At 36.7% G+C, this 21,582-nt stretch overlaps 1 protein-coding gene across 3 annotated transcripts; it reads right to left on the bottom strand.

The window, feature by feature from the left end:
• Positions 1-7,772: 7,772 nt before the first annotated feature.
• LOC105216579 (probable serine hydrolase) lies at positions 7,773-9,347 on the bottom strand. Of its 3 annotated transcripts, XM_011191153.3 has the most exons (4): positions 9,169-9,347; positions 9,016-9,088; positions 8,815-8,961; positions 7,773-8,747 (listed from the first exon to the last, which is right to left on the bottom strand). In XM_011191153.3, the coding sequence occupies exons 3-4, from the start codon at positions 8,935-8,937 to the stop codon at positions 7,857-7,859; spliced, it is 1,014 nt and encodes a 337-aa protein (XP_011189455.1). In that variant the 5' UTR covers positions 8,938-8,961; positions 9,016-9,088; positions 9,169-9,347; the 3' UTR covers positions 7,773-7,856. The 3 variants fall into 3 exon arrangements, with proteins under 3 accessions (XP_011189455.1, XP_011189453.1, XP_011189454.1); XM_011191151.3 differs by having other exon boundaries at positions 8,815-9,088; XM_011191152.3 differs by lacking the exon at positions 9,169-9,347 and having other exon boundaries at positions 9,016-9,133.
• Positions 9,348-21,582: the final 12,235 nt, after the last annotated feature.

Raw genomic sequence — 21,582 nt, 5'->3', positions numbered from 1 at the left:
TTTAATTGCAGTGATCTCTGCTTGGAACACACCGCAATGATCCAGTAGCCGATTCTGGTATCTAGTTTTTCTGAGAATATCCCACCTCCAACTCGTTTGTCTAGTTTTTAACCGTCTGTACTTATCGCTGAATCTTTGTCCACTTTTCCCCTATCCCACTCCACTCTAGAGGGAATGATATGTGTAGTTCGGAGTTAAGATTAATTTCTATAGGATTACGAAAATCCGTCATATTTGGTAGAAATGGGAACTTGCCGAGTATACTAGAATGTCCTCTATTGCAGATTTGCAGTAGTGAAGATTCTTTCAATCTAAGTGCCGATTTCGCCGCCTGCCAGAATATATCTATAGGCAGTAAATACAGAATAACATCTAAAGCCTGTCTCGGCGTTGTTCTGAGAGCTCCACTGAAACATATACATATGTACATGCTGATAACTACTTTCAGCAAATAATTATAGCGCCGCGCAAATCTTCATAATTGGAGGGACAGCAGTTGATGGATTGCGGCCAACAAGTATTAAAATGCTTTGTTTTATATACCGAAATATCTTTCAAAACTATTTGAAAATATACAAAATAAAGTAAAAATAACAAACATCAATTTTTTAATTCTTTGCGTACTTCAAAGTTAATGCGACATTCAAGCTTTTCTTCCCGACTTATGAACATTAATTCATAACTACTCATTATAGTTCTTTTTATACTCTCGCAACCTGTTGCACAGAGTATCATAGTTTTGTTCACATAACGGTTGTTTGTGTCACCAAGAATATAAGAGTTAGATATGGGGTTATATATACATAAATGATCAGGATGACGAGTAGATTTGAAATCCGGATGTCTGTCCGTCCGTCTGTCCGTCTGTCCGTGCAAGCGATAACTTGAGTAAAAATTAAGATATCTTAATGAAACTTGGAACATATGTTCCTTGGCACCCTGAGGAGGTTGCTTTCGAAAATGGGCAAAATCGGTCCACTGCCACGCCCACAAAATGGAGGAAACCGAAAACCTATACAGTGTCATAACTAAGCCATAAATAAAGTTATGAAATTGAAATTTGGAACATAGGATCCCATTAGGGAGGGGCACATTTAGATGTAATTTTTTTGGAAAAGTGGGCGTGACCCCGCCCTCAAATAAGTTTTTTTGTATATAACTCGCAAACAAATAAAGCTATATAAGCCAAACTTTCTGCAGTCGTTTCTTTTAGCCATTTCCTTATACAGTCCAAAAATGAAAGAAATCGGATAATAACCACGTCCACCTCCCATACAAAAGTTAGGTTGAAAATTACGAAAAGTGGGTTAACTCCCTAACGAAAAACGCCAGAAACACCAAATTTTACATAAGAAATGGCAGAAGAAAGCTGCACTGAGATTTTTTTACAAAATGGAAAATGGGCGTGGCGTCGCCTACTTATGGGTCAAAAACCATATCTCAAGAACTATTCGACCGATTTCAATGAAATTCGGTATATAACACTTTCTTGACACCCTGATGACACGGGTGGAATATGGGCGAAATCGGTTCACAACTACGTCTACTTCCCATATAACCCAATTTTGAATTCCATCTGATTCGTTCACTTTATAATGTATTCATAAGGAACCAATGAAGCTAGCGGAATAAAACTTTACACAAATACTGTATTTGAGCTGTGACATCACTTGTGGAAAAATTGTCAAAATCGGACCATGACTTTTCAAGGCCCCTGATATCAAACATGAAGAACTCAGTGCCTAAGGTTAATTTTTCACCGAAAATATAGGTAAATCCCTCAGATATTTTAATGTAATTCATTCCCCCTGAATTTTTTTCTTATAACAGTTTCTCTCTGTACCTGAAATGGTAAAAATCGGGTCATAACTTCCCCCAGATCCTATATACCTAATTATAAGTAATATTAAATTAAGTGATCGTATAGTCTTCGATACATTGTATCTTGGTGGTGAAAACGAGTGAAATCGGTTTAGGAATTACCTCAGTCCCCATATACTATTTATGATGATTTTCGTTATTCTATTGAACTTTATGCCGAATATATGGGTCGAATTGTGTTGTCTTTATAAAATTACATCAATAAATTGCGAGAGTATAAAATGTTCGGTTACACCCGAACTTAGCCCTTCCTTACTTGTTTATATTGTGATTCAAATAAAATATTTTTGTATTTTTAACCAGAGAATGTATAATCAAAGAATGTATAATATTATATATTATTATACATTCTTTGTCAAAAGTTTACCACTCGATAAGGGATCCAACGAAGTGCTTACCACAATATAAAGTAACATGAGAACAGAGATTGCTTGCGCAGCTGGTCTTGCACATGCGCATTAGGGAATACTAGAAAAATGTGTAATAATAAACAATTAACTTATAGCGAGAATATAAAGATAATCAAGATAATACTGATTAATTTTAAAGTAAAATAAAATTAAAAAAAAAAAAAAAAAAAAAAAAAACAAAAAATAAAAATAAAATTTTAGAATTTCGGGTGGGATTTGAACTTTGGCAAAATATTTCAAGTTGCAACATAAAGTCGTCCCAAACAAGTAGGACCACTGATCAATTTACAGCTGTAAACGGCATATCACAATCATATACAGCTCGACTTTACTCCACACATAAGTATGCCCATAGAGATGTACACATACGCAAACATATAGACATATTTTCTTCACAATTTATTCTAGCGATTACATGCAAAAAATTAAACATTCGCGCAAGTTACACAAACAACAACCAATCGTATACGCAAGCGCTTCCTGATTGATCAATATTTGCGATTGTGCTACATGGGTATTCTAATTAGACATTTAAATGTTTCATGCTACAACAAAAACAATTTCATTCATAAGGAACGCGTCTTCCACAATGTAAAGTGCGTAAATTCGCAACTCAGCGTCGCACTTCTTTTTCTGGGCGCCTGGTAAAGCAAAAGTCGTTTCAGTATGAACGAGGATGACAAAATTTAAATTTTAGAATATTGAAGAGTCAACCAACCATTGACCCCCGCATATTCAAGCCGCCCACAAGTTATTTCTTCACGACGATGCTAAAGATCAAGTTGTTCACATCAGAAGTGAAAAGTGGCAACATAGCCCTTTCCATAGACAAAAGATTCTTGAATAAATTCTGTGGAGGCTTGAAAATCAATGTTCAGATGAATGCATATCCCTTATCCTTTGTTTTCAATTTAGCCTATTTTAGCTGAAACTCAGCGGCATGAAACGTAGGCAATTCGAACATTGCATTACTATAAAAGAAGCGTATGTCACAATTCAAGAACAAAACCCTGCGAAAGAAACAAATGTGACAACATAGTCGACATAGCCGATATTGCCTCTAGATTGTCGATTTGAAACATTTTTGTCAATTCCTCGTCGACTCGCACAATTCGACATCAATATGTATGCGAGCACTTCTGTACGTTTGTTGGCAAAGTTGTCAGGGGTAAGGGAAGCGGTCATTTACTTATTTGAAACATTTTGCTACAACTCAACAACAATACAATGTAGCGTCACGCCGCCTTCGCGCAAAATCGCCGTTACACCTTCGACACAACACCATGGGCAGAGGCGTTTCAACGGAGGGTTTTCTATAAATGCTAGATACCTATTTGTATTGCGAAGTATTGATATATTAAGGGGTCATTTAATTAAGAATATGTATGTATGTGATTGGCGTTGCAACCGTTTAGCCGGTTATAGCCGAATCGACGATAGTGCGCCACCTGTCTCTCTCCTTTGCAGTTCGGCGCCAGTTGGAGATCCCAAGTGTAACCAGGTCGCCCTCCACCTGGTCCCTCCAACGGAGTGGAGGCCTTCCCCTTCCTCGGCTTCCTCCGGCGGGTACTGCATCGAACACTTTCAGGGCTGGAGTGTTTTCGTCCATTCGGACAACATGACCTAGCCAGCGTAGCCGCTGTCTTTTTATTCGCTGAACTATGTCAATGTCGTCGTATAACTCGTACAGCTCATCGTTCCATCGTCTGGGGTATTCGCCGTTGCCAATGTTCTGAGGACCATAAATCTTGCGCAAAATTTTCCTCTCGAAAACTCCTAGTGTCGTCTCATCTGATGTTGACATCGTCCAAGCTTCTGCACCGTAAAGCAGGACGGGAATGATAAGTGACTTGAAGAGCTTGATTTTGGTTCGTCGAGAGAGGACTTTACTGTTCAATTGCCTACTCAGTCCAAAGTAGCACCTGTTGGCAAGAGTTATTCTGCGCTGGATTTCGAGGCTGACATTGTTCGCGTTGTTGATGCTGGTTCCCAGGTATACGAAATTATCTACGACCTCGAAGTTATGACTGTCAACAGTGACGTGGGAGCCAAGACGCGAATGCGCCGACTGTTTGTTTGATGACAGGAGATATTTCGTCTTGTCCTCATTCACCTCCAGACCCATTCGCTTCGCCTCCTTATCCATGCGGGAAAAAGCAGAACAAACGGCGCGGTTGTTGCTTCCGATGATATCAATATCATCGGCGTACGCCAGGAGCTGTACACTCTTGTAGAAGATTGTACCTTCTCGGTTTAGCTCTGCAGCTCTTATAATTTTTTCCAGCATCAGGTTAAAGAAGTCGCACGATACTTTCGTAGATTTTTCATTGGGGGGTGTTTTTATGTGGTGGGTCCCAAACCCTACGCACAAAGGCTTCGCCTTCTCACTTTAGCTCGCCTTCAAACGGATGTCTGTTGGCTACCCAGAGGATACTTGGTCTAAAACCGGAAGTCGTGAGCTGCTTGAACCATGTGGAGAAGAATCGTTTCTGGCCACTCCCAAGTGAGTGACAATCAAAAACTTTCCTCACTTGCGTGAACTTCTACACATGATCCCATCCTCCAATAATAAGAATATATGAATTAAAAATAATTCTTAAATTTTGTTCAATTCTGTATAATTTAATCCAGTAATAAATATATCATTAGGAAATTAGGGGACCACTTCGCCGCGACCCCTCCTTACCATCGATCATCCCACTTGCTTCTTTCAACTGTACTCTAGGAAAAGGCAAAAGTGACGACAAGCGTATGTATGTGTATTGATTAATGTGTGCGTGAATCTGATTTGCGTTCATTGGCATAAACGTTTTGCTGAATTTTTGGCAGATGAGCAAATATTTTAATGAAATATTATAATTATTAAAATAAAGAAAATATGCTATTGAAATTACTATGTGAAGGTAGATCTGCAAAAAATATTTTTAAAAAAAGATTATTAAAAAAGTTTCAGTATTACAGGATTCGAACGTAAATGCTCGGAACCGCATTTCGTTAACTCCTTCGTGTTTACAATCTGCGCTATAGGGAAAATGGAAATGCGCGCGCCTTAGTCAGTGTTTTGTTCAGATCACTTGCGTCTGTTTGTATCATTGTTCCCAATTCCCTAATGCTGTGGTGTACTTTTTTCTTTCGAAGTGGCGAGTTTTCGATGTTCCCTTAGTATATTTTAGCACACAAAAAGTTGCGAGTTAACATTTGCTCCTTCTTATTATTATACGTTCTTTGATTATGTGACATTGAACATGAAACTCCCTTATAGAATTCTGTGGTGAAACTCGCTTATAGAAACGAGTACTCCTTCGAAAAGCAAACCAGTGTGGCCATTAGCCCGCCGTGAACATTCTCTATATTTTAACGAAAATGGCACCAGAAAAAACTAGAATTGACAATCGAAATCGATAACTTGCCTGATCTATCTAGACATCGATATTCGTAGTTGCCAGAATGTTCGAGTGACGATAACATGCTAGCAATCGACTATATAAGGGCTGCCGGGCTGGCAGCAAGACACAGTTTTAATAAGAGAGTTGTCGAGTGAGGACAATTCTAAGGAGAGAGTTGTTGAGTAAAGTGTAAACAAGCTATAAGTTAGAGTTGTAAAGTAGAGTATTGAGTAATAAAGTGTTAAGTTATAAGGAATTATAAATAAAGATGAGTGTGTAGCCATTAATGTGTGACTTTTATTTGACAATCCAGTGATCGAAATCAGGGTAGAGTTTAAGAGTAAACGACAGATTTTGGAAATCCGTTACAATATTATACATTCTCTGATTCAGAATTTACCTCGAGTAGAGTATTTGCCGTTTATGCTTATAGGCTTTACCCATGTAGAATATAACCGTGTAGAAATGAAGCATAAACGTTGTAATATTTTCAATTTGCACATTTCTTTTGAATTTGCCCAAGTTATACATATGTTTAATTCTGGTTCGGTGTTATTTGATTTTTTTCTCTTTCTTCATATGTCTTCTTCATGTTGTTCGTTAAACCGAGTACTTACAAATCTCCGATGTTCGTTATTTAAGGTACTCAATGTAACAAATTTGGTTTGTCGTTATAAGCGGTTTTCGTTAAAACGAATATTCGTTATTTCGGAAAACTACTGTACTTCAATGTACATATGTATATTGCACAGCTCTGTGCAATACTTCGAAAAGATTTCTGAAGAAAAAGAAAAAAACAACAAACACATGCGACAGCTGTAGCACATGAAAATTTTGATTAGCTCTGCTGTGCTACCGCTACGCCAGAGCATAGTGCAGAATTTAATTTTTTCATTTCGCAAGTGCATGTTGCACTCGCTGCTTTTTCGCTAGGCAAGAAAGACAATGATTTGTTTTCATTGCCTTTCAAGCCTAAAAAACGAGTAAGCATTGCATTGTTTGTCGTGAATACGAACAAGTGTTGCTTGTTTATGTCTTTTGGTGTTTGTTGCTATTTATGTTCACTGCTTATATTGTTTCAATTGCCATCAAACAAATCACAAGCAATCGGTCGCACATTGTTTTGGTAGTTTCAAGTGCACTTGTGCAGCAGTTTATGCCCTTTCAAAATAATTGCCAAAAATGTAAACTCAGGGCTGCGGTAGCCAGGTAGGGTCAAAGCCCTTCATAAATGTTTTTACGCTTGTTTTCAGAAATCAACTATTAGAAGACGAATTGAGACAAATTGACAAGTAGGAATGGAATAGGAATATTGGCTGCACTTGCAGGGACTTTGCCATTCCAAACTGTTTCTAGGGGGGTACAACCGGAAGAGATTCAAAATGAGACAACTAGTGGCACTTTACACCGGCCACTGCAGACTAAGGTGTCATCTGAAAAAACTCGGTATCATCGGAACAGTGCAGGTTCTGTGATTAGGCAGCGGAAACACCAGAGCATCTACGCCTGGACTGTCACACGATTGCGAGGTTAAGGAGTCAGGCAATGGGGTCTTTATATCTCCAAAGGGAAAGTATCGCGTCCATCAGCCCTGTAGCGCTACTAAGTTTTCTTAGAGCTACAGGGCTGTATGATATTCTGTGATAACAGGAGAGGGCACAATAGACCATAGGTCGAAGAGCGATACTCAAATCAAATCTATCATCTATCTGTTTTATGCCTACATGATTTTATATTAAGGTTCACCCAGTTGCAAAAACATAAGCATGTACATAAAAGGTATTTAGTTATGGTTTGACTCACTTCCGAAGCGTAAAGAGTAAATATGTCTGTGATTTTGGAAAACTGTGAACTATTATTACAATAGCAATCTTAATTACACACTGAAAACTTACCTTCAAGATGTCACCTCAATAAATTGCAGAAACATTTGATTAGATATAAAATTTTACTACATTTCATTGTTTTGATTTATCACATTGTATTAAATTTAAGATTTCTTTCTAAAACTGTTTACGAGACATATATTTTCTATTATTTAAATTACTTTCCACGAGAAAATCCACTAACATTCATAAAATAAAGGTGAAATAAGTTATATTCTAAGTATTTAATCAGAATTAAAATCAGAACTTTTTACAATTGTTTTATAACTTATTGATAACAAAAATAGCCGAGTTCAAGATGAACGCCATTTACGTATGAATGAATTTATTATTGGAGCAACTTTCATTGGATCATTTAAATGAACGTGGTGTGATCCTTCCACTTCATAAAACTCAAAATGAGGGTTTTGCTTCATAACTTCCAATGTTGTATCAAAATGTTTACGTGATTCGTAATAAGGACTTTGTGAGGCTTTTATAAACATATAGGGACAATTTATACGGCGTGCCATTTCTAAAGGTACGTCCTCGCTAAAAGTGTAAAAATGTTTTTTCTTTAATCTGCTATCTCTTGCAAAGTAATACTTTTGAGAATCATGTTTAGATGGTCGTATTGCTCGTTTTAATAAAAATTTACAAGCTTCTCTATTTACAGATTTATTTGTACCATTATGTAAACGCTCCACCAGTTCATTCCATTCATAACAAGGTGGCTCCAATTTGTTTATGCGATCGTCATACATAATTATATTCTTCATACTATCTTTATAATAATCTACTACTTTTTCACTACTTCGAGCTAATGGTTTAAGACCATCCAATCCAACCATCATATCAACCTTTTCAGGAAAAAGTGCGCTAAATACAAACCCATTTATGGAACTCATGGAATGGCAAATCATGGAGATTTTATCCCATTTAAAATAATCCATAATTCGCAACAATAAGGACACGAAATCAATGGAGTGGTAGGTAATGCCCAATGGCAACCACGAAGAATGGCCATGACCAGGTAAATCCATTGATAAAAACCCAATATTATTAGATAATAGTGGTGCTAATGTGTCGTAAGTTCCTGCGTTGTCCTGCCATCCGTGTAGTCCTAAAATTGGTCTAACATTTTTAGTTCCAAACCATTTTCCCTTAAGATGACCCCAGGGAACTGGAATAGAGATTTCTTCAAACTTAAGAAATGAGAATTTATTATTATAAATAAATAATACAATTTGTTTAAATTAGAGTTCAACTTACATGTTTTGTGATGTAATGTGAATCCTTCAACGTTGAGCGGGCTGATGAAACTTGCCTTTTTACTGTAGTTGCCATAAATTGCGTTCTTTGGAGCATTTTATAAATACCATTCCCTAATGACATTTAAACGATTGGATTTATACACAACTAAAATGTGATATGTGGAATATTATTCATATAAAAAATGTTATACTTATATACACATATATCTAAATAATTTTATGGTACAAGTTGGCCCCATGCTGTAACAGTTGTCGGAAATAAAATATGTGACCTACGAGCAGAGATAAAGACACATACACACTTGCTAAATATGACTGAGTGAAGTGAGTTATATTTTGTTGAGAAATTCACCATATTAAAATTATAATTATGAAATTTCGCTAATTTCTTATTTCCAATTTTGAAATGTATTGTATTCCCTTGATTAACATAACATGATATATTATTTATTTAAAATCCGAAACATAATTTCAAAATAAAAACAAATACATATGCCATCAGAATTGCATAAGGGTTGCATGACTCAGTATATACAATAGAAAACCTTGGGTTGTTTCCATTATTTTTCATCCTTTTACACACCACCGAGGCGTACTTGGTGCTACGCACTTTTTGGTGTAATTGTGGTAGGGTGTTGTGCTAGAATTTAATGTTCACAAAAATTTTTATGTCTGATGAACAGCACTTAAATAAATATTACATAATATATTTATTTGAGATTATTTTAAATTATTTCTAATGTTTTTTTTCAATGATATTGTAGTATTAAATGTTATATAATGCTATGTTATAATATTTTAGATTCATATGTATAATGGGTTTCAAATATTTCTTGAATCCTAAATTTTACAAAAAAAGGCATACCTGGGTTGGTAATACTCCATTTGGCCTTTTACATTTTTTAAATTGACTGTTACCCACCTTTAAGGTATTTATATTAGTGGTTTACCTAATATGAGTATAGGCATTCGTTTTTAACAAACGGCTGAAGTGAAGATTCATATACATATATAAGTAATTGTTTAGAATTGTTTATGTTTTAAATATAAATATTTGTAAATAATTTAAGTAAAAACTAGCAAAAATGTTTCTTTTTTTAATTTATGTCACTTGTATGAGAGCTTATAACACATCTCATCTCTCAAATTATCTCATCTCTTAAAAATTAAAGTACTCAATATATACAACTCTGTGTTTTACCAAGATGGCGGCTATCTTACCACCGAGAATTCCCCACGAAAAAGGTTTTTACTCTAAGAACTGTGGTGGTGTTGCATGAGCTAAATTAAAAAAATGGGTTGCGTATATACCAAAATTAAGCTCCAGTTACCGAAGCTTGACTTGACTCAGCTTCGAAAAATTTGGCTTGGAAAACTTAGATGCAGTTATACTTCACACAACTTCAACTTCAGCTATTATTATTATAGTTTCTGGGTAGAGTTGCCAGATGTTCAGATTTAGCTTTAAAACTAAGTTTTTTAAATTAAAATATCACCAAGATTGAAGATTTTAAAACTAGTATACAAAAAACTTCACTATTAGGAAATCTGTGAACACGTTAAGATTTTCTGTTTGAAAGAAAACTCTTTAATAAATACATATATGAATATAGCTTTGAGCAGAATAGCACAAAAGAAACGTGCACGCGTAGTTCAGTTTTTCGATATTTAGAATTGTTAGAGCCAAGCGTATAAATGATAGGTGAATAAGTAATTTATTCAAATTGTATTTGAACATTTACAATCAATTTTTCATTACATAAATTCGCAAAATATTTTTTTCTGAGCAGATCACCACAAATGGAGAGATTCGCAATAGTTATGTTTCTGTTGCAAAAATTATCCTCATATCGAACCTATTTGATTTGATTTGTTTATTGCACTTAAAGTTAAATAAGTATTTGCGTTATAAATAAAAGAAAAGATTTTTTTATTAAACACATTAAAAAATAATTGTTGTGAAAAAGGTATTTTCCTCTGAATTATCTAATTTTTTCATTATTTCAAGATTTATAAATATTAAAAAGTAGAATTTTAACATATTTAATTTTAAACGAAAACATTCAGGCAACACTGGAATAGTGTCATAATGAGATTGAAAAGAGAAGCAGTGAGAGAGGGAGAGCAGTACAAATGTCAACGTAACTTAGAGTTCTAAATTCAACAGACTTTCAAGTCAAGTCATGCGTTCGGTAATCAAATACATGCAAGGCCCATTAAACGGATCTTTTATGTGACAGTTATCAAGTCTCTCTAGGTCAAGTCAAGTATCGGTAACTGGAGCTTTACTTAAGATTTTTCCCATTGTTCCTCTGTAATCACCATAGAAATATTGAAATTGAATATGAAATGTTAAGAATTGATCAGAACGTATAGGCATTTTCAATTTTAATATTCTTTTTACACTTTGCAATGAAAATATTTGTTTTCGATTTTTAGTGAGCTGAAAAAACTACCCACAAAAAGATGTAAAAGTTACTTATCTTATGGTTATCATCGGTTATCAGTAAAGTATGCCTTCATTATTCGCTTGATTATTTTTTTCTGGCGTAAGGAAAAAGGTAACTATTTCTGCTCATTTATCTTGATATAATCTTACTCACGATTTTTCTCAGTGCCGAATGCTGTATATGTTTTTCTGCTCTAGTTTTTCAATTTTTTCGCGATTAGCCATCAATTAGTGGAAATTGTTTGTTTCGTCATTTCCTTGGTTTCCTATCAGTCACAGAAATCGAATTCATTCGTAATTTGTTTCGTTACAGAAATGTTGTTCATCAGTCTCCTCGACACATGTTATAGGTCACTTTTTTATTTTTATTTGTTTAATTTGTTAGGTATTTCATTCATGAAAACATTTTATGGCTACGATTTATAGATTGTCAAGATTCGTAAATCTAGTGGAAAACTAATATATGATACAATAAGTACCTCGTACAATCGGCTACGTACCTGTGTACTTCGACGTTCGTATTCACGAAATATGTCAATATTCCATTGTGTTCTTTTCTCACAAAAATTTTGATTTTATTCTGCCCTATTCTCGGGCTGACAAATTTTCGTATTCTTTACTCAACATGTTTTATGTTCGTTTGTTCTTTTCTCAAAATGTTGCTCTTAACCAGAAGAAAGTGTAATAGTTTTTTCCTTTCTCAAAAAAGGGTAAAAAACGGTCAGAATTGTCCTTCATAGAGGGTGACATTCAGTTTTTTTTTTTATTTTTCGTCATCTATACTAATATTATAAAGCTAAAGAGTTTGTTTGTTTGTTTGTTTGAACGCGCTAATCTCCGAAACTACTGGTTCGAATTGAATCATTCTTTTTGTGTTGGATAGTCCATTTACCGAGGAAGGCTATAGGCTATCACGCTGCGACCAATATGAAACAGTGGTAAATGTGTAAAAAACGGGGGAAATTATTTATCTTTGAGGGCTTCCGTTCCTTGCGCTGCGAAAGAGGTTCAAGATACACAAAAGTTATGTATACAATGATGGACTAATCATAATAGAAGATAAAATTCATGAGATTTGCGACAAATCCCTAACTGATTTTGGGCTTCCTGCATCAAAAAAAAATTATTCGCTTTTGGACCCGTTAGAAGTAGCATTGTGAAAACCATATGATACAAATGAATTAAATGAGTATATTATTCAAAATGAACCAAGATTAGTTAATGACCAGGTGACAGTGTATAATGGTGTTCTGCAAAGTGTTCGTTTCAATGAAGGAAGATTTTTTTTTGGACGCACCCGGTGGGACCGGCAAGACATTCATTACTATCTTATATTAGCAAAAGTAAGGTCTCAGGGACAGCTAGCCTTAGCAGTAGCGTAGAAGCTCTAGACAGAACTCTTAGAGATCTTAGAAGCTGTGATAAAATCATTGATGGGATTACTGTTATGTTTGCTGGGGACTTTCGATAAACTTTACCCGTAATAGTAAGGGGAACTAGAGCAGACATTGTAAAGTCTTACCTTAAAAGTTCTCCATTATGGAAGTTTGTAAATATTTTAAAATTATCGACAAATATGAGAGTCCATTTGGGGGGAGGTAGTATAACTTTCCCTTCAAAATTACTTTTAATACCTCATTTTCAAAATAAAATTGGAATTGACCTCGATTTAGGAGTAAGAGTAGGTAACATTGAGGATTTAATATTAAAAGTTTACCCTGACATCAGCGAAATAGAAAATAAAGATCACCAATGGATGTATCAAAGGGCAATATTGGCGGCGAGAAACAGTAGCGTGAACGAAATTAATGACATAATTTTAAATAAACTTGAAGGAGATATAGTCACATACACATCTATTGATAATGTAATGGATCAAGAAGATGTGGTCCATCACCCACAGGAGTTTCTAAATTCTTTGAACCCAAGTGGTCTTCCTCCACATTCCCTTAAGCTAAAAATAGGCGCCCCAATAATTTTACTTAGAAATCTGAAACCACCTAATTTATGCAACTGGACCCGACTTCAAGTCAAATTTCTTCGCAATAACGTGATCGTTGCAATAGTTTTGACTGGTCCAGTGGTTGGTCAAACAGTGCTTATACCTCGCACCCCGATGATCCCAAATGATATACCTTTTAATTTTGAAAGAATTCAATTTCCCCTTAAGCTATCTTACGCCGTTACAATTAATAAATCGCAGGGGCAAACATTTAAACACGTGGGGATCGATTTACGCAAAGATTGCTTTTCACATGGCCAATTATATGTCGCGATGTCAAGATCTGCCACCAGAAAATAAAACAAAAAATATAATTTACACAGAAGTTCTTTGATAACAGAAATTGACGCAGACGAAGATAAAGACGAAGCCCAATATCACTATTCCACGCGGACGAAATCGCGGCCACAGCTAGTGTATTATAAATAATGAAACATTCTCACATGTTGTAATTGGGCGTTCGTCTGATACGACAACATCGCATGGCTTCATATGCGTCAAACCACACCGAACAGGAGGAGACAAAACGCATGCTCGCTTGGTAAGGGTTGGACCAAAATAAGATTTTGTGTCTTATTAGTCAAATACATTTTTGACTAATCCGGTTTGGGTTGAGCCATAATGATTCAGTATTTTCATCGTGAAAACAAAACGACATCAGACATGCTTTCGTCCGACCACATTCTACAGTTCTTTGTCACCGTATTTGAATGGCTCTGTGGCAATCCATCGGCACCCGCCATTTTGTTGTTTTTCAAGTGTGTAATTGATATTCGATTTTTTTATGAAAAAGCAAGATACTTTGCCATTCTTTAGATCTTTATGGATCTCAGACGTCAATTTATTCAGAGCGGTATTGGTACACCTACCAGTTCGGTATGCATGTTCACTCACATGTAGAGGTTGATCCTTACCGCCTTGTCTATATTTTTCTCCTACCCATTCAGCATAAAGTAAGTCCGACTAATTGGCGTAAAAGCCTGGGCCATAGCGACTTACCAATCGAATCGGGTTATGTAGGCCAATATCTGGATTTTGACCTTCTGAATCCGACTCCGGGAAGTGTGTTTTATTTAACGCTCCTCTGCGCTGGTTGTGTAGGACCAGTCCGGAAGTCTGATAGCCATAGTGGAACCTCAGACAATGCGCTTCGCTGTATGAAGCATGAATAGTTTCGGCACTGATTAGAGGGCAGGTGCTATAATATGCATCAATGATGTACTGGGTTACAGCAGTTACATTCCTTTCCAGTGAATCGACTGACCTGATCAACCCTATCTCAATTCAAATCCAGGTTGGCCCAATAGATAAAGCAATTAATATTCTTTAGGTTTCGTACTGGATCGAGTCGTTTGGGTTCAACTCCAAGCAAAACCTTATGATACTATGGTCTGATATGGAGGGCTCTTCATTGTTTTGTGTGATGTCTAAAACCTTTTCATAACTCCAGTTATAAAGGTAGGTTTATATCCCACGTTATCTTCATTTATATTATGACTAATAATTAATTCAAAAAGAGACTCACCTCCTGTCTTGCTGTCCAACTGCCACATTCGATGTGGTGTACGTTAGCATCGCACCCCATGATTAGTAGTAGTCTTAGTCGACTGAAATACCCCACCATATTTTCTACTATTACCGAGGGCACTGTGGAAGTCTCTCTTGGGAAATAGGCTGCCGCAAAGACAAATTCCGCTCCCTCTTTGTCCTTTGCCTGCACAGCCACCATGTCCTGAACGCCCTCTGTTCAAGGCTATTGGGCTCCGATGTTCCCCAGATTCTACGTAGTGAAGCTGTTTGCGATTACCGCTGATGGTCCTATTACGTGGTGCTTGTTGCTTGGGCTACCTGCAGTTTGGATTCCATCATAGTATGGGCTCCAGGAAGGACAGATCGTCCAAGTCGCTAACTATATCTTCCACAGCGCTTTGGACTTTTAGGCTCTCCAAGAGTACCGGGGTAGATGGTGTATCCCCTACAGACTCCTTTTGAGGTACTTTTGGGGTATCCGGTTTACCGGAAGCGGTTGGATCCAGGGGTATACCGGTGACGACATCAATGAATTTTGGTATGCACTTCTACCTCTCCTCTGTAGACTTCGGAATGAAAACTGCGCTAAGCCTAAATCTTAGGCGTCTAGCATTAACAACAGGACTTTGACTCAGTGATAGCGGTTATCATAGTTAGGTATTTGCGCGCTCATTTTATGCCTTAATAAGGTCCATCGGAACTGGGGAGGAATACTGTCAAGTGGTGAATGGGTCTCGAATTTGAGAGTAACCTCTGTCTTCTATTATCCACCAGCAGCATGCCTGACCTGTGAGGACATCTCAATCTTTTCGCTACTTCAAACATTATCGTATTTTAGGAGAGTTATCTGTATGCTCTTTAGGGCATTCGCATACTTTCGCTGACTCAACCTCAACCCGATGCGGTTTATGAGCAGTGATTTGGGTCGGAGTTTATTTCCGATGGTGGTTTGATAGCTCTTTCGGCGAAATCTGGCTGCTCTTCCACACTGTGTTGTCTGCTTCTCTATCATTGCCAAGAGCAAGCTCTAAAGTGCTGAACACAAAGACGTCGACACGACACGACGTAGCGACGGCTGATCACAAATGTCGCTTTGAAGCCAGCGTCTTGAACATTTTGAAGACGGCAGCGACATATCAAACAGCAATTTCATTGTTGCCGTACTAAAATCTTTCGCTTCAATTAAATTTACATATTTAGTTTAAAGTGAAATTATTTATGCAAAAAATGTAAAAATGGTCGATTTATTTGTTTTAAATAATCGATTGTTATTATAAATGATATAGCAAAGTTATTTTAGGTTTCTGCTGGCAAAATAACGTCATACTTGTTAGAACTTTGAATAGTTTTACATTTCACATATTAGTGGCAGCTCTACAGCGGCCATTGTCGTCGGCAAAATTAGAAACATTTCTAATTTGGCGACAGCGAAGACTTCAACCCTTTTGTCGTGAAGTCGTGCTGTTGTCAAAAAATCTGTGCCCATAAGAACGCGTGTATTTTAATATTTGACAGATGTCGCTCGTCGCTTGTCGTCTTCTATGTGTTCAGCACTTAATCCTCAGAGGGCCCCATGAACAACTCATAGCTGGATGAGGGTTTTTTCTTCACCAATGCTTCCTCTGTTAATAAGGAGGATTCCAGATACATCGAAACTGATATTTTCCCAATTAATCAATATATAATAATGACACTCCTTTAACGTCGCAATTAAATAAAAATGGTAAATTTGAAATATGACAACACATGTTAAATGAGCGTTCTTTGGCAATATTGTGGCAATATCAGCTGATTGTGAATTAATTGTAAGCATGCCATAAATGCCATTGAAAATGGTCTCGCATATTCGCAAGATTGTTGTAAAATAAAATGCATGTAAAAATTAACAGCTTATTTACGATATTACAATTTTGCGATGTTGCCATACGTTTACGACGTTAAATGAGTACCACTAATTTCTTCTTTGTCTTTGCATACTAGGCATAATTGTAAAATAATAAAAAAATTGAACTTGTATCTGCCTAACTACATCAAAGACTTTCAAATTCGATTTATATTCGTTTTAAGTTAAGTAAAATATTGCCTAATCAAAAATTATATCGCCACTTGAGACGGTGCTACCAATTTTTGTTTTACATGTTTACTCCATTCCCAATTGGATCATCGGACAAATTATTGTGAAAACGACACATACATATTTCTTATTGTTTTTAAGTTGAAATAAATTATTGTAACGAAAATGGCGCCAGAACAAACTAGAATTGACAATCGAAATCGATAACTTGCCAGATCTATCTAGACATCGATATTCGTAGTTGCCAGAATGTTAGAGTGACGATAACATGCTAGCAATCGACTATAAAAGGGCTGTCAGACTGGCAGCAATACACAGTTCTGATAAGAGAGTTGTCGAGTGAGGACAATTCTAAGGTGAGAGTTGTCGAGCAAAGTGTAAACAAGTTATAAGTTAGAGTTGTAAAGTAGAGTATTGAGTACTAAAGTGTTAAGTTATAAGGAATTAGAAATAAAGATTAGTGTATAGCCATTAAAGTGTGACTTTTATTTGACAATCCAGTGATCGAACTCAGGGTAGAGTTTTAGAGTAAACGACAGATTTTGGAAATCCGTCACAATTGGTGTCAGAAGTGGGATTGACAAATAAAATTCCATAAGAGATAATGGCTAAACTAAGATAGAAGAAAAGGAAGAGACTACATGTTCCTCAGGGATACAGGACATGAACATGGTTTTGTCTGCAATATCCCAGATGTCCTCGCAGATATCGTCGCAATTGTTGTCGCAGTTGTCGTCGCAGATGTCGTCACAGTTCCAGGCGCAGTCAGTAGAATTAATGGAGATGAAAGCACAGCAGTCACAGTTGTCAACCCAAGTGTCCTTACAAATAACAGAGCTATCAACGCAAATATCAGCTCAATTTTCTTCACAGTTAAAAGAGCGGATGTTGGAAGCGAATGGGTTATCCTCAAAGTTGGAAAAGCAGGAGGAGGAGTCAATGGATGTGACCTCAAAAGGAGCAGACGTGTTAACACAGCTGGAAGCGCACGAAGAAGCGAATGAGGCGCTTATGTCAAGACCTTTGGAAGCGCATGGAGAGATTCTGTTATCACAACTGGAAGTGAATGGGGCGTATTCACAGCTGAAAGAGGAGGAGTCGATGGAGGTGACCTTACAAAGGGAAGAGTTGTCAACACAACTGGAAGTACATGGAGAGAATATGTCCACACAGTTGGAAACGAATCAGACGTATATGTTAAGACCTTTAGAAGCGCATGAAGAGATTTTGTTAACACAATTGGAAGTGAATGGGGTGTCCTCACAGCTAAAAGAGGAGGAGTCGATGGAGGTGACCTTACAAAGAGAAGAGGTGTCAACACAGCTGGAAGTGCATGGAGAGTGTATACCATCACAGGTTTCGGCACAGGTGTTGGCGCAGTTGAAGGAACAGGAGGTGCATAAATCGACGCAGGTGATCCCAGAGAAGACAGACATGTCATGGACAAAAGATTGTGATATGAAGGAACAAGAATCTCAAGATGAAGCTCCAGTTGTGAAACATCAAAAGAATGAAGAAATGTCTGCAGAACCTCTATTCTCAAAGGCACAGTGGAACAGTTTCAAGTTGGTGGCTGGTTGCTTATATCGAGTGTGGAAAGGCAAAGGAGGATACTGCTCCCGATCTCTCGTGGTTGTTCGAAACGAAAGATCACCTAAAGTTTGCTACGAGATGCACAAAGGTCCAAGTAAAGTTCACATAAGAATCACGGAAACCTTGGGAAGGTTGAGGAATCAGTTTTGTTGGGTTGGTTGTCGTCAATCAATGAGAGATTGCATTGCAAATGAAGTGTCGAGTTTCAAGAGACATGGTCAGATGAAGCAGTACAGTTCGGGAACGCCATTGGAGCAATTTGCCATGATTGTAGCTGGTCCATTACCTACCAGCAAATCAGGAAACAGGAGTGGTTTGATGGCTAGGACGGAGAAATACCCAATTCTAAGCCAAGAGACTGACGAGATGGTGGACGTAGACATCAAAAGTTGGGAGATGTGCCAGAAGCAATGTGTCCGGAAAATATTTGAAGCTGCATCACATCCACGTTCCGATATCATGGTTGAAAGATTCATCCGAAATTTTGAAGAGCATTTTAGAAAGCTGGTAGACAGGTATCGTCACAGATACAGAGGATGTCCATATATCCATGTTCCTGGAATCAACGGCGTAGGCCACTGCGAGGATAATATTTGGTTACTGATTGATTTAAGGTTTACGATTAATGCTAATGGGGAAAGAAATGCTAAAGAGGACAACAGTGTCCTAGAAGACGAGATGAAAGGAAGAAATGCAAAGGGTTTGGTTCTGGAAGTATGTCTAATCGGGACGATCAGACTTAAGTGGAGGGCAGTGTAACGAAAATGGCACCAGAACAAACTAGAATTGACAATCGAAATCGATAACTTGCCAGATCTATCTAGACATCGATATTCGTAGTTGCCAGAATGTTAGAGTGACGATAACATGCTAGCAATCGACTATAAAAGGGCTGTCAGACTGGCAGCAATACACAGTTCTGATAAGAGAGTTGTCGAGTGAGGACAATTCTAAGGTGAGAGTTGTCGAGCAAAGTGTAAACAAGTTATAAGTTAGAGTTGTAAAGTAGAGTATTGAGTACTAAAGTGTTAAGTTATAAGGAATTAGAAATAAAGATTAGTGTATAGCAGAGAACTGCAATTATTCCCTTTTTTGAGTCATTGGTTGAGTAACACAAAACTAGTATTAGTGCATATAAGTCAAAAATCATCAAACACAAAGATCCACTAAAACACATTTACGCACAGCACACAAAGCGAGAACATGAAAAATGAGTAAGTTTCTCTTCATACGTATCGTTGAAGTGCTCAATTGTCTCATGAGCCAATAATTCAGTCAAGTTAAACAAAAATGAGCCATACCACCAAAATAACACCAATAGTATAGCTAAATAAATAAAGTGATACGAATAGGATCAAAGTAAAACTGACGAAGGCTGTGCCGCCGCTAGGCAAAAGTGCCCTGCGGGAAATGACTAACGATGTGTTTTGTTCTTTGATGTCGTGTATTACATTTAATGTTTTAAGTTAATTAATGACAGTAAAGTTAATACTTTTAGGTTCTAATATATTTCTTTTAATAGTAATGTATTGAAAATAAATAAAGACGCACGAAAATGCATGTTCAATGAAATAATGAAACATGTAATGTGACAAAGTTCCTACTGGGTATCTTTACTTTCGTGCTCAGCTACGAAGTCACAATTCCACTCATGCCGATCAGTGTAGCGAGCTCATTCAAGTTTATTTTCATCGTGACCAATGAACAAGTGAGTAAAATGAAATTTTTAATATACGCTCGTTTGAGTCATAAATTGACGGCACATATAAGTGTAGAAATACTATGAGTTTTTTTTTTGGTTTGGTGGAAATGAGTCTTTGTCATTTTTGATATTTGTATTAGTACTCATTTACACCAATTTGTTTGGCTCATGAGTTTGTGCACTAATTTCATTATTACTCAATGCAGATCTCTGGTGTATAGCCATTAAAGTGTGACTTTTATTTGACAATCCAGTGATCGAACTCAGGGTAGAGTTTTAGAGTAAACGACAGATTTTGGAAATCCGTTACATTATTATTGACTAAAGAAAACGTAAGGCATTGGCACAGCTAGAATCTAAGGGGTAAACAACAATTAAAAAAAAACACATGCTTAAAGCGGCAAATATATTTGCAGACTTGTATGCATACCGGGTCGCAAGACAGTTTACTATAGTATGTATATTATAGTATATATACACTTATGAGACAAGTTGTTTCATATGCCATTAAGGGTGGTTTTATTAAAAAAAAATTGGAAAACTCATCCGTTGGTACTTCATCTCCGATGATTTGTCCAGAGAAAGGGCCTTGCCGTGGACGTTATAACTTATTATTAAAATCAATAAACAAAAAATATTTCGATAGTAAATGGATGAAATTTGTAATAAAATTTAAATTTTTGAAAGATTTAAAAAAGTAGTTGTAATAAAAAATATATTGTGACGAATATGTATGCTAGAATAAACTAGAATCAACAACGAAATCGATAACTTGCCAGATTTATCCAGACATCGATATTCGTCGTTGCCAGAATGTTCGAGTGACGATAACTTGCTAACAATCGGGTATATAAGGGCTGCCGGACTGGCAGCAACACACAGTTCTAATTAGAGAGTTGCCGAGTAAAGTGCAAGATATTAGAAGTAAGAAGTTGTAAACTTGTACAACGAGTAATAAAGTGTTAAGTTTGTTAAATTAGAAATAAAGATAAGTGTATAACCATTAAACAGTGACTTTTATTTGACAATCCAGTGATCGAACTCAAGGTAGAGTTTTAGAGTAAACGACAGATTTTGGAAATCCGTTACAATATATATAATTCTTTGTTCATAACTAGATAATATTATTGCAAAGAAGTGTGCAAAATTTGAACAAAATCTAGTCATAAATTTTCGAAATATCGTGTCGCGCCATGATGCGCTCACAACCTTCCACTGTAAAAATGAAGTAAGAATGAAATCGGTATGCGTACGACACTATACACGTTGCTACCCGTCGCAACGACGAGCAGAAAAATTGAAACATATCAATTTTGCAGACCTAAAATTTGGTGTGGAAACCAGGCTTTACACGATGCGACGGTATGCCAAACTTGACATGTAGTACAGACAAGTCTGCAAGTGTATTTGCCGCTT

The sequence above is a fragment of the Zeugodacus cucurbitae genome, chromosome 4 (assembly GCF_028554725.1).
Source record: "Zeugodacus cucurbitae isolate PBARC_wt_2022May chromosome 4, idZeuCucr1.2, whole genome shotgun sequence".
Classification (NCBI taxonomy): Eukaryota; Metazoa; Arthropoda; class Insecta; order Diptera; family Tephritidae; genus Zeugodacus; species Zeugodacus cucurbitae.
Note: the sequence above shows the minus strand (reverse complement) of the source record. Positions and strands in the feature narration are given on the sequence as shown.